We start from the raw sequence: 13,192 nt of genomic DNA, 5'->3' as shown, positions 1-13,192 counted from the left end.
TTCTGATGCCAATTAAGAAATAATCTGGATTACCACAAGAGATTGCATGCACATGAGAAATAAATCGTGGTTGAACTACTGCCTGAATGATTTGGGAAAAAAAAAAAAAACATCCAAACTTGTGGTGGGGCTAATCAGGTCATTTTTACTGATTAGATATGTGACACTTGACTGCGTTAATTTTCTCCTTACTTAAGAGACTCCCTTTCAACATCATGAAAATAATACCCAAGTATTAACAGAGAATAAGAGAAAGAATTTCACCATTCCAAAGATTAATTTCAATTGTGGAAAAAACTCATGAATCCCAAACACGGGACAACTGCCAAGAAGTGGTACAAAGAGGGAGAGAGAAGAAGAGAGCCAGCGTGGACCTGGCCAAATTGGCCTCAACACGCAGGGGCCCACGCAGTGCCAAGGGAAAGCTAAATCCGCTCAAAGGACTGAAGAGGATTTCATTAGTGACCACTCTGCTCTCTCTCTCCTTTCTAGTGTTACAGCCACTTTTTAGCCCTTATTACTTCCTACCAGAAGTACGGCACAGTAATTCCTTCTGCCATCAGACTAATCTTCCACAGCTTACCCTTCTGTCACGTCACTGCGCTGTTTTAATATTGTACACGGCATCCCTGTGCCTACAGCACGCAACTCCGCACCCGGGGCTCTCCACAACCCTCTTTTGAGGGCAATGGACCTGTTGGAAGACTGGTGTCGCCAACTGATAGGTGTGCTTCCCTGGATGAGTAATTTTTCTGAGCCAGAGTTTTCTTATTGGTACAAAGAAGGAACTCACTGGATAATTAACGTGAGATAGCAGTGTAGACTGTAAAAGCTGAACAAAGGTGCGATATTTTTATTACAACTTCAACACATTTTCTGCTACTCATCTTCAAGTCTAATCCCCTAAATACACTTTGTAGATATCTACCCTTTGTGCATATGATTTTGGCCACTTGTGATGCTCTTTTTCCACCTCTCCCCCTCTGCTACCTGGCACAGCAAAATATGTATGATTTCCAATTGCCTCCTCTGAACCCCCAAAGCAAGCAATAATGGTTCTTATTTATGGAGTGCTTAAGAGCATTTTTCTAGGTGCTTTACACTGTTCTAACAGCCTAGGGATCGCTTCCAGGGTGGGAAGAATAAGATAGAACAAGTGACACAGAGACATAAGGTGCTTTTCCCAAGGCCACAGAACAATGGAGGGCAGAGCAGGGGTTGAGAAGCTGTGATGATCCTGTCCATTCACTGCATCCCCTTCACCTCCGGGCGTGAGAACACTAAGGCTGTGTTCAACAGGCAGCAAGAGCAGAGTTTCAGTTGCTGCTGCGGGCAGTGAGGAGGAAGGGGCTGGCAGCTAAAAGGAAAGAGCACAGCAACCTTCAGGATGCAGGCAAAGAGATGAAGAAGCCTCCTTCAGCTGGAACTCTCTCTGATGCTCAAAAAAAAATTGTGTTTCTATTTGTTTTAAAAGTTTAGATTCTGTGTTATTCTACAGTATCCAGAAGTTATATATGGAGACATATATTATTTCATCATTTTGATCTAATTTGGCATTGATATACAGAGAAGAAAACAAAAGCAGGGGGATGTCCTTTGGAAATGGATGAACCAGCACCACTGGGCAGTCAAAACGCTAGGGCCCAGCTCTGCTGGGATGGCCGGAGCCACCAGGAGGTTGAAAGTGTGCATTGGGTTTTGCTCACTGGTCAAAGAGTTGAGAACTGGGGCTGTGACCACTACCATTCGCACTTAAATCCATTCTCTGTGTCTTCCTGGGCACATCGCAAGGCCACACTTCCCAGCCTCCCTTAGATGGGGGTCTCAGCCTGGCCCACAGACCCCCCCCAGGAATGCTGCTCCTGCCTTTTCTCCGTGTGGCCAGTATGCTGATGAAAATGATCTCAGAAGCTTCAAAGCTACTCGGTGAAGATGGCACCACCAAACCTTGTCCAAACCAAGCAACCTGGAATATCCACTCTAGACCAGTAAGAACAAGATGCATTTCTATTGTGCTTATACCATTACGCTTTGTGCCTATTTGTTTTATAGTCCTTTCACCTGCCCTAGCAAATTCACGTGCAGGCCTGTATGTCCTCGGGGCCTCAGATGCATGTATGCGCTGTCTGCATTGCATGCACAGTCTAGTTGAATGATCCTGGTACTCTGAAGGCCAGGAGTAAAATGAACCAACACAAAGCTCAGAGCATGATCTAGAGCAGAGGTGGGCAGCTTTTCTCTCTAAAGGGACGGAAACTATTTCACTCTTTGCAGGTCATACACAGTCTCTGACACACGTTCTTATGTTTTTGTTTTTCAAAATAACCCTTTAAAAATTTGAACCACACTCTTAGCTTAAAGGCCCCATAGAAGCTGATCATGAACCAGATTTGACCTATGGGGTATGGTCTGTCAATCTCTGGTTTAGATTTTTAAAAACCAAAAGAATGACAATGTTTCATAAGACAGGAAAATTACATAAAATTAAAATTTGGGGACTATAAATCAAGTTTTAGTGGACTGCAGTCACATTTATTCATTTGCATACTGGCCATGGCTGCTTTTACTCTTATTAGGGCAGAGCTGAGTAGTTATGACAGGTATATGGCCCAAAAAGCCTGAAACATTTGCTATCTGATGCTTTACAGAAAAAGTTTACTAATATCTAGTCTAGAGGTTCCAAAAGAAAGATCGTACTATTTAAGTAACCAGATCCTCTACAATCCAACCATAACACTGGGTATCATACTGCAATGGTGCCATTCTAAGAGTTTAGCATCTTCACCAACCACCATGCAAGAGGGTCCTCCCTCAAAAGGTCTTGGAGTTTAGTGTTATCCCCTAAAACACAGTAGGAACAACAATCTTTACTGGCCAACTGGAGTGTTCTGATGGGCTATGCAAACTGCTTTCAAAGACATACACTCACTAGGGAGGTTTAGTTTATCTGAACTCACTATGACAACTGATATCCTCTTAGAAGCCTGGTGTGTTATAAAACAAATACTCAAAGCACAGCTCAAGTTCAACACGTGACATATGCTTTCTTACCATTGGTTGTTGTCATTAATAAGACACTGCTGGGCCTTTTGCATTCAGGATACAATTTAAAGTCTTAAGACAATTCTGCAAGTCAAGTAGCTGGCTTTATGGATGAGAAAACTGAGGCTCAGGAAGAATAAATAATTTTCCCAAGGTCAAAGAGCTGAAAAGTTAGAGCTTGGATTAGAGAGTCTAGATCTTCTTCAATTCAAAATCTAGTGCTCCATCACACAGAATGAAATATAATAAACTGGCTAATTCACAAATTTGAAGACATTGCCTCCATATTAGTCACTGGCCGCAATGTCAGAATTCAAGTATATTTTGACAGTCAAGTCTTACCTATATTCAAATATAACTAGTGTTTATCGAATATTTATTTTATGCCAGACATGGTGCTAAGTGTTTTCTAAGTGGTCTCTGACCTCTCTCAAGTCTCAATTTCCTCATCTATAAAATGGGCTCAATAAAAGTGGTTACAGAACATTAATGTTGAATTGAATGAATGCAGGGTACATAGGAAATTCTTAACAGGACTTACAATTACACATGCTAAGCTTCATGCTATCTTAAGTGTTCTTGTTTTGGTTTTTGTGTAAAATGAGGAAAGAGACTCAATACTTTTAAGACCCATTCTAGCCTAAATCCCCACGAGACACAAGTATTCAACAACAATAAAAAAGTGTTGAAACAATCACACCACTGGGTGTAGATGTCTTGGGGAATCCTCCCATAAGAGGGGAATCATGTTTGGGGACAGTAGCAAAATATTTATTTGACATATAAGCTTTGAGTATGTACTTTGATTTTAATAAATTAATTATATTGTCTATTTTAAATATACTATTCATTGACCAAAAAAACAAGATTAGTTTTCTTTCAATAACATTTGGGAATTTGGAGTTAGTTTGAAAGCAACTTTTTAAAATGCTTTAAAGAAAAACAGCTAGGACAGATAATTATTCAAAACATCCTAATTTATGGTAACACCCATAGACTTCATTTTCCTGCTAATATGCTGTTTCTTTCTCTCCCCTAGTCAAAGCTATACTGTACCCAGCACCCTTTTTTCCCCCCATCACCTTTGTTATAAAATAAGCCTTCCTTATAACACCCAACATGCCTTCTTCCCACAGGTCGGATTACATGAAAGGTGGGACACTCTCATACCTTTTTTTTTGTACATATTGCTGTAACATGCCCTAATTTTGTATTATATCAACCGGATCCTATATCCCCTTACTGAATGGGCTACTCATTGAGTTGCCTAAGCTACTGTGACTAAGCCACTTCTCAGGTATCCGCTTCCCTTCGAGACAGAACAGCGATCACATTGTCAGGCATTCGTTTCTTTATGTGCATGCAGAGGAAGGCCGAGAGACATGCTCCCCTCAACAATGCTCAGGAACACCACGAAATCTGCGCTCCAAAAAAGAAGTCTTGCCACTGAACTCCTGTAAAGACTCTTCTCCTCGGTTCCCAGGGAGGGAACGAAATGGATGCAAGACATTCTGATCAGCTTCGTTATTAATATTGTTTGGAAGAATTTTTGTTGAACCACATTTTTATAAAGCTTGATTATCAGATTTAAGGGCAAATTCTGTTCAACTCTGAAGTTCTCTAATGAGGAGAACATTAAGTAAGTTTTCTTGCATGCTTCCAGCTGCAATTCGACATCCTCAGCAACGCATCTTCAAAAGCCACTGCACTGTAGCCCAGGGAACAGAGTTGAGACTGTGTCTCAAAAAAAAAAAAAATCATCCTGCCAGGAAAAGACACCTCTGGGCAATGAGACCACAGGCTGACCACAAGTGTCCAACACAAAGAAAGTGCTCAATAAATGTTTAGGAAGAAATAAAGCTAAGAGTGTCTGAGGAGCTTCTGACCCTAAACTGTGCATTGTTGACTGTAAACCTGACATTTCCAGCCCTGATGGTCCCTCAGTGCTCCAGGCTCACCGACCAGCTGCCTTCTTGTAGGCGTCCAATTAAGCATCTCAAACTTGTCCAACACCAAGCTTTCCATTTTCCCTCCAAATTGAGTTCTTCCCCAGCTCAACAAATACATGACTGTTCTCTCAGTTGCTCAAAGCAAAAACCTTGGAATCAACTTGTACTTCTCTCTCTTAGTTACTGCCTATCACCCCAATAACTCCAAATCATTTCCAAATCTTATTCTCTACCTGCCATTAATCCAGAATCCACCATTTCTCTCTATCTCTACTGCTAGTGTGTTGATCACTGCTAAAACCTGTCTGAACCCCTATTCTTCTTCTCCTGCCATTAATTCTCCATATACAGCTAAAGTAATCTAACAATGTAAACCAGATCTCGCTTCCTCCCTTGATGTCCTCCAGTGACTTCCTACGGTCCGTGCGATGAGATCAACTCTCTTGACCATGGCTGGGAGGCCCTTAGGAACCTGCCCTCATCTCTGTTGACTTTCCATCTCCATCACTAAGCTTGGTCACACTGGTATCTTTGTCCCTCAAACATCAAATCCTTCCCTGCCTCCGTGCCTGCCGTTTCCTCTGCTTACAGCAGACAAACACGTTCATCTCCAGATTGTTACAATGACTTCAGGCCCAAAGTCATGTTCAGGAAGATCTTTCTCAAAAAACTGGCTTTCTCAAGTTCTCCCCCTGGCCCCATCAACTTATCAATAAGGGGCATGCTTACATTTAAATAACTCAAATAATCCATACTTTAAAGAATATAAACATTTGGCTTTTGGAAATTATATAAAACTTTTTATCACATGCTCTAAAACCTGTGATAAACTAAACAAATACTTGATGAAGCCTCAAAATACTAATGGTTGACACATCAAAAAATTAAACTCATGGTATTTTCTAATGCATTATTGAGAGAGTGTTTTGTTTAGAGATTGTTGAGAACCTGAATGAAATATTATAAGCAGCTGGGGGTTTCCATGTTAGGTGTGAATTCCATACATAAACCAACAATTTATGGACAAAGACTGACAGGAGGTCAGGAGGTCATGGGTGTCCCCACACCTTCCTCAGCTTGCCCCTTTCAATGGTAGACAGAGCACTGCTCATGACAACTCTCTTTTGCATCAGTTTGGCCCTTAATGAGAGCTATTAAAGACTGGAGACATTCTGGATGGTTTTCCAGCGCTGCTTTCCTAAGTGCCTACTGTTTGCAACACTTCTCTGTGAGTTCCGGGCACCACTGTTCTTCCTCAGGAGTTAGTTGTAGGGATACTATAATGGCTCAGTTAAGATGATCTTCAAGGTTCAGCCTACTAACTGCTTATGTTAACCTTCAGTTTTTAAGTAGTAGTTTTTATAGAAATAGGGAGTGATAGCATTGATAGAAGAAATAATACAAAAAAGCCCCACAGCTAGTATTTATTGAATCCTTACTATGTGCTAGTTATATAGTAGAGACTTTTTTTTTGACTGACTGATTCCATGGCCTTATTTTTTATAATCTGCATTTTTGTTAACTGTCTTTTTCTCATACAGAATTTGCTTAAAGATAAGATGGGACACAGGTGTTTTACAGATATCTTATCTCTGAAAAGAAATAAAAATGGTGGAATGTTTTGCTCTTATAAATATGCATGTTTTCTAGCCTATTTTTTATTAGGTGTATCTTTAGGATTGCGAGGAGGAGAGCTGGACCGTGAAGCCAGATCCCCCAACTCTCTCCTCCAGACTGCATGTCACAGCAGGCACTTGTGTGAATTAACTGAAGTAAGCATTTATTGAAAGAGTGAATACCTGGTCAGATTCATAATGAAAGCATACACATCTTATGGGTATCAATTTTAACATTTAATTGTGATAAACCCCTGGAGTCACTAAGACACAAGAATTCAGTTTCTAAGGCTCCAATCCAATAGCTTCAAGGATCTAAGACTTATGTTATTTCTTTAAATATTTAAAACAATGAGAAATATCATATTCATAACTTTATAAATTGCCTACAGCCACTTTAAACAACAGGATTTTTGTGTGGGAAAGAATTATGAAACCATCAACATACCAAAAAGAATTTCCAACATTTTGAGAAACCCAAATGCACAACATTGAAACTGAAGTTCTACTCATGGAAGGTGGTCTATGATATTATTCTTTACCTACAACACCAACGTAAGTACTATAACAACCCTCATGTGGATGTATTTGTCCTATTGCCATTCAGAGGTTCAATCTCACATACTATTCAAATAAATTTATTGCAAATAGAAGAGGGTAATATAAAGACATTCATTCATAGCAGGTAAAAATAAAAATATCAAAATTGCTGAAAGCAATAGAAAGTGAAATATTTGCTCTACTGAAAAACAGGACACAGAAGATCTATGTCACTTATATATTTTAATCTTTCATTCTCAAATAGCACTCAATCACTTTTATTCATTGGGGTCTTAAATAAGCATGAATTTAATCCCATAAATTCTATTTCATTTTTAAAGACCTAAAAATAATCTTTTCTTCTGTTCTTTACATGTTTTTGCCTTACATATATATTTGACTATATCAATAAAGTTATTTTCTTTTATTAACTTTAATTTTATTAAAGTTAAATTGCATTCAGTTGGACCAAAAAAATAAATAAATACATTCTAAGCATATTTATGCCAAAGGAATTAGAAAATGATGACTCTTGGTACTCACCCTCCCATATCTGTTGGCGTAGGACCCAGTAAGCAAGGAATGAAAAACAATGATCGTCTCGTCCAAGTCCCAGATGAACACTCTCTGCAAGGAAGAACCAAATTAGTGTGTCTTTGCCTTGGTGGAGAAAACTGTTATTCAGTTAACTTCAACATGAAAAAGTCATCTTGAAATGGGAAACAAATGAAAAATCTGAATTTACTATTTTTTTAAAAAATACAACTGTTCTAAAGAGCATCTTCTAGCTTTTCTTCAGATGTAACTTCAGATGAGGTACAAGAAGATAATTATATTTGCAGCATCAATATAAATATAGAAAAGAGATAATAATATATATCCTTTCTACTTCTCTAAAAGAATCTCAGTCTCATTTCCAAAAAGATGAAAGGAAAATGAGCTATAACTGGTCTGTTTATAACTTCTGAGATAGAGAGATGAAAAATCATTTTATCTTTTCCTTATCCCTAACCTCTGTTCATTAAGAAGTATTAAAATAACTAATCTTATGTTTTACTCTTACCAAGCCAAGTATTAAAAAATAGCACACAAAAACTAAAACTGTACATAATCTATTCATCTTATGTTACCTACTGGGTTGTCACCAAAGGGATGGGATATACATTGTTCTTACTAGGTTTTTTAAGTCTTCAGGTTATAGATATTTAACAACTTAAGCAGACACATCACTCATTTTCTTAGACACACTTTTGGGGTATTTAGAATTAAACCTGAAGGAATTAATTTCAAAAAGGTCTTTGGGGTACCACAAAAAGCCTCCCGAGCCTGTTTTTCTTCTTCCCATTCCCACTCACACCAGTGCAGATTCATATGCATAGATTCTGCTGGAAAAATTTCATCTTTTCAGCCAAAATAATCATGTTTTCCACCATCAGATTTCACTTTGGCAAAAAGCAGACACTTAATTGCAGTGGATTCAAGGCTATGAAATCTACCACCTTTTAAGTTCTCACTTAATCCCTCCCGCTTTTGAACTCCACCAAAACATGTCTCAGAAGGTGATTACCATCTCAGTTTAGAACATTCCAGGTTTTCCTTTCTCAATATACACAAGCATGTCTTTAATTTCAAAGTGGATTTTATTAAGCATTTTTAGAATGACACTTAATTGAAATAGCAATGATATAGAGGAGCACAACAGAATTTTGTTCAAGCAGAATTGTGTAATTTACTATATTTCTCTCAAGAGAAATAGATGCTTTACCATATAGTTAATATGGAAGGAAGAAAACAGAAATAAATGCTTAACCTATAGTTAATATGGGGGAGAGAAAAATGCTTTGATTTTATGGTTAATACGAAAAAGAAAGCAATAATAAAAGCATCTAGATACCTCGATCAGTGCCATTTACACAGCAGGTACATAAAACCATCAGTTAGCTATTAAGCCACACTGTTGTTTGCTTGGGCATTGGCAATGACATACCTCAAGATCGGAATCCGGGGGAGGTGAAGGATTATTGTTTCTTCGGCCCCGTCCACGTGATTTCCCATCTGAACCTCGACGTAATCTGTCAGAATCTGTATCTTTAATGGGTGTTGATGGGCTGTGGATTGTACCGTACTCTGCAGGAATATAGGAAGGTCTTTCATGTTTTACTTCCACCACTACGGTGCCAAGATTAACCTTGTTTTAATTCACAGGGGGAGTTTGGAGAGTAAAGCACATTTCATTCTGCTTAAATCCTACCTTATCTTTTATTTGCATTGGTAAATAATTTATGAGATATCTGATTCCAAGATTTGTTTTGAAAGAAAGTGTGATCAGGAACAATTAAAATTTAATTAAAGGTGAGAAACAACAGGCTGCACTAAGTTGCCTAGATTTTCCTCGTGGTTCTCTATGATTACACAATGCACCCCCAGCCTGCCCCATGGCATGGATCAATGGCTGCACTAACGGCAGCTGGCCATGCTGAGAGGTTCACACATTTGCCTCAGCAGTGGTCCTTCCAGCTACAAAAAGGCTTCTGATTCACGGAAAGAGATGAAAAGAAAAACCAGCTCTGAGACAGGGAAGAACTGAGTCATCAGGCAGATTTTTCTTTGAAAATTTTAAATGCCCCATTTTCTCCCTCATTTTATGTGAGAACAAGAGAGTGACCAGATAGAGAGAGCAGATACATGTGCAATGCCCACTCCATGCTGCATCCGTCACAGGCTCTTCCTGTGTTTTGGTCTCTTTGAACCGAACATCTAAAACCAAGCAGCACATTAAAATTACTCATCTGGGTAACTCAGAGAAGCCACTGAAATAATTACACAGAAACCACAAAATAAAGAACAACCCACAAATGGCTCAAAGGAACAGCTGGGCAATATGGAGGGCAGAGGGAGATTCGTATCCCGTGTCCAGAAGGAAAAGCAAAACCATTCACTCTCACCTCTTAGGTGAGGTTTTTCCTTAGTCTATCCAGGACATACATCAGATAATTTCTACTCCCCCTAAATTCCAAACGTCTAGGGTGCTGACTCTGCCCAAACTCTTTGCTGGATTTCTCTACTGGATGTGGGTTGGAGTCTTTCAATGTAAGATGAGGAATGATTATTCTGACATTGTTGACATATTCACCAAACAAAAAACTATGGAGAACTGAAGGCCTGGTAGCCTTTATTAATGTACTATCAGCCTCAACTCTACCAACAAGGCCATCCACATGTCACACTGTGTGGTATCAGTATTATCGCCAAGCTCAAGTGCTTCTCCAAAGCCTTCAATCAGAGTACATAGGAAAAGACTCTGACAGAGTGAAATCTCAATCACATGAAAGAACTGCACGCCTCCTGTTTAATCTTAAAACCTAAACAGATTCCTCTTACTTGTAGATGAGACTTTTACATGTCCTCTCCCATAAAGAACAAGATGGCAAACTTCCTCATATAAACTGGCCATGTGATTTTCATACCCAGAAACCACTACAATGACCTAAAAAGCCTACTAATTAATTACAGCCAGAGAGTCCAAAACAACTCCACTCAATGCATCAGTTTATTTAGTTACTTGAGATGCATTTTTAAGCTAACTCATCTCATAGAACTGTTAGAATACAATGCTGACTAGTCAAAGTTAATCCCTCTGTAAATCTATATTAATATTCTTTTATTACAGAGACAGAAATCTATGGCTTCCTCTCCTTAAGTTGTTCCAAACTAAGCATCTGTCTTCCCTGTTATAAAGAGAGTAAGGAACTCTAATTGGGTATATTTTTAAGTAGTCAAGTGGATTCAATGCTGTTCCTTGTAGTAGTAGTCTTGGCCTTTTTTTTTTTTTTTTAATATTCTACAGTGTGTATCTCCATGAAGAATCTGGATAGTCATCATCTGAGACAGAACACACACCAATCTCTTTAATATGTTTCAAAACTGAGCATTCATTTTGCATCATGAACAGTAGCCATCTAATTCTACCTGCACTTCAAGTACTTCACCACAAAATCTATCTTGAACTGGGAGCTCTGCAGCTTTTGGAAGTTCACATTTGAGGAGAAGCTAAAAGAGATCAAGTGATGTATCTTGTTATATACCTTTTGCCTTGACTTCTAAACAGGTTAGAGTTAATGTTCGTCTCACAGTAATTTATCTTACCTAGGTTATCTAAGCCTAGATTTCCTCTTATTGATTGCCCATGCCTTTATTTCTAGGTGTTTACTTTATCTCTGCATTAAAAACTCAATCAAATCTTTTCAAATATATTCTATCTCTGGTTTTTCTTTCTTATTTTTTGGAAGCAGACAAGCTGTAATTAAATGAGTTCCTCACTTCTTTAAGCCTTTCCCAAAAGAAAACAAATTCAATGAGTAAAGTATACAGGAAAAAATGTTTAAATTATATTATCTAAAGTTTTTCCAGCTAGAAGAAAAAAACTTAAAAGATGGACAACCTGACACCTTTAAATATCAAAATACACCCCCACCCCCACCTTACAGGTCTCCACTTACTACAAAGGAAAATGAAATTAAAAATGATGCAAGCTCGTTTTTTAAAAAAAACTCTTCCTTTTTGTTTTATGAGGTGGCATTAAAATAGGTCCACTCCCTTATCCAGCTTTCCTGACTCTAACTTCTCCTTCCTCATATTAGTGCAAAACAACTCTAATAATTTAATCTTCTAATCCAATGACAGCTCATGTTTCACTAAAATCCTCTCCAAATTGTTCAACTTTACTTCTACTGAGATAATGGCTGTGCAAACGCTGTGAAGAGCATTCTGTTTAACAAATGTTGACTGGATGTCATGTTCTCACTATTGCAGACACTGTACCAGGAATTTGAAATATAATGATGTACCAAACAGATATGGTTCCTGCCTTCTTGGAGCTTAAAGTTCAGAGGAAGGAATGGACTCAGGGACAAAAAATGAGAAATTCCAAACCAATGTGGAGAAGGTCATGACATGGGAAAGGCAGAATGTAACCACAGAGGGAGCCCACAGAACTCAGATTCACAGGGTCATAGAAGTTTCTTGAAGACGGAGGACAAACTCACCAGTGAAGAAGGAAAATGAATGTATTTTAGGCAGGGGCACAAGCACGTGTGAAGGTACAGAAATAAAGCATGTCATGTTTAAGAACTGAAAAAAAAAAAAAAATTCAATCTAACCTGAATCTACAAAAGAAGAGCACAGAGGTGAGGCTGGAGTGACAGGCAAAGAATTTGACAAGGGAGCAGTGGCTCCAGAGCCCGTGTGCAGGGCAGTGGAGGCGAGTCAAGACTGAGGAAGGGAGAGATTAGCCAGGAGGATAATTCAGTAATCCCAGTGGGGTATGGAGCTGGCCTGGACACAGGTAGTGGGGATGGAGAGATTTGAAGTGTGATTAGGAGGTGAAGTCCACCACTAACTGGATAAGGAAGTAAGAAGACGTCAAGAAGTAAAGGATGATGCCCATGTCAGCGGTTTGGCAACTGCATGGGGACTGTAATTCGAGGTATGGGACTCAGGTAGAAGAAGGGATTATCAGGCAAGAACACAGGTGAGAATTCCAGATTGGCTTTGGACATACTAAATTTGAAGAGACTGCAGGCAGCCAAGTAAAGATGTCCAGCAGGCTGCCAGACTGCTCTGAAGCTCAAGAAAGGAATATGGGCTGGGTTTAGGTTTGGGAATTGACATCATATGTAATTAAAGAAACGAGTGTTAAGAAATGCAGTGTGTGGAGAAGGGATGGGCAGAGAAAGATGGGTGGGGTGTTAAAAGAAAACCAAGGTCAGCCTATTGCGGAGGAAAGAGCACGTTAGGAAGGAGGGATCAATAACTTCAGAACAGCCACGACATAGGTAAAATCAGGACTGAACTCAAGAGTACTTTAGATTTAGAGTCGAAGAGATACTTGGCACACGTGGCGATGGTATGGATTCAGGAAGGTAGAAGAGTAAATGGGGGGAGGGGTAAAACAAAATGTTACCAATGACCCTATAATGGCCAAATCCAATAATTATCTCTTAGTCTTCAGTCTTATTTGCCCTCTCTGTGGCTGTGCTGACCACT

General features: G+C 39.0%; 1 protein-coding gene across 13 annotated transcripts in view; it reads right to left on the bottom strand.

The window, feature by feature from the left end:
* Nucleotides 1-13,192, bottom strand: part of EYA1 (EYA transcriptional coactivator and phosphatase 1) — a 306,480-nt gene that overhangs the window by 57,841 nt on the left and 235,447 nt on the right. For 12 of the 13 annotated variants that reach the window (XM_069466371.1, XM_069466378.1, XM_069466372.1 and 9 more), the window contains 2 exons: nt 9,135-9,274; nt 7,691-7,774 (listed from right to left, as the gene is read on the bottom strand). In XM_069466371.1, the coding sequence (XP_069322472.1) occupies nt 7,691-7,774; nt 9,135-9,274 (224 nt within the window). Of the gene's footprint in view, nt 1-7,690; nt 7,775-9,134; nt 9,295-13,192 lie in introns of all 13 variants that reach the window. The other variant, XM_069466383.1, reaches the window with a different exon arrangement.

Source organism: Eulemur rufifrons, chromosome 3 (genome assembly GCF_041146395.1).
Source record: "Eulemur rufifrons isolate Redbay chromosome 3, OSU_ERuf_1, whole genome shotgun sequence".
Taxonomy (NCBI): domain Eukaryota; kingdom Metazoa; phylum Chordata; class Mammalia; order Primates; family Lemuridae; genus Eulemur; species Eulemur rufifrons.
The sequence above is the reverse complement of the archived record's forward strand: the minus strand, read 5'-3'. Positions and strand labels throughout refer to the sequence as shown.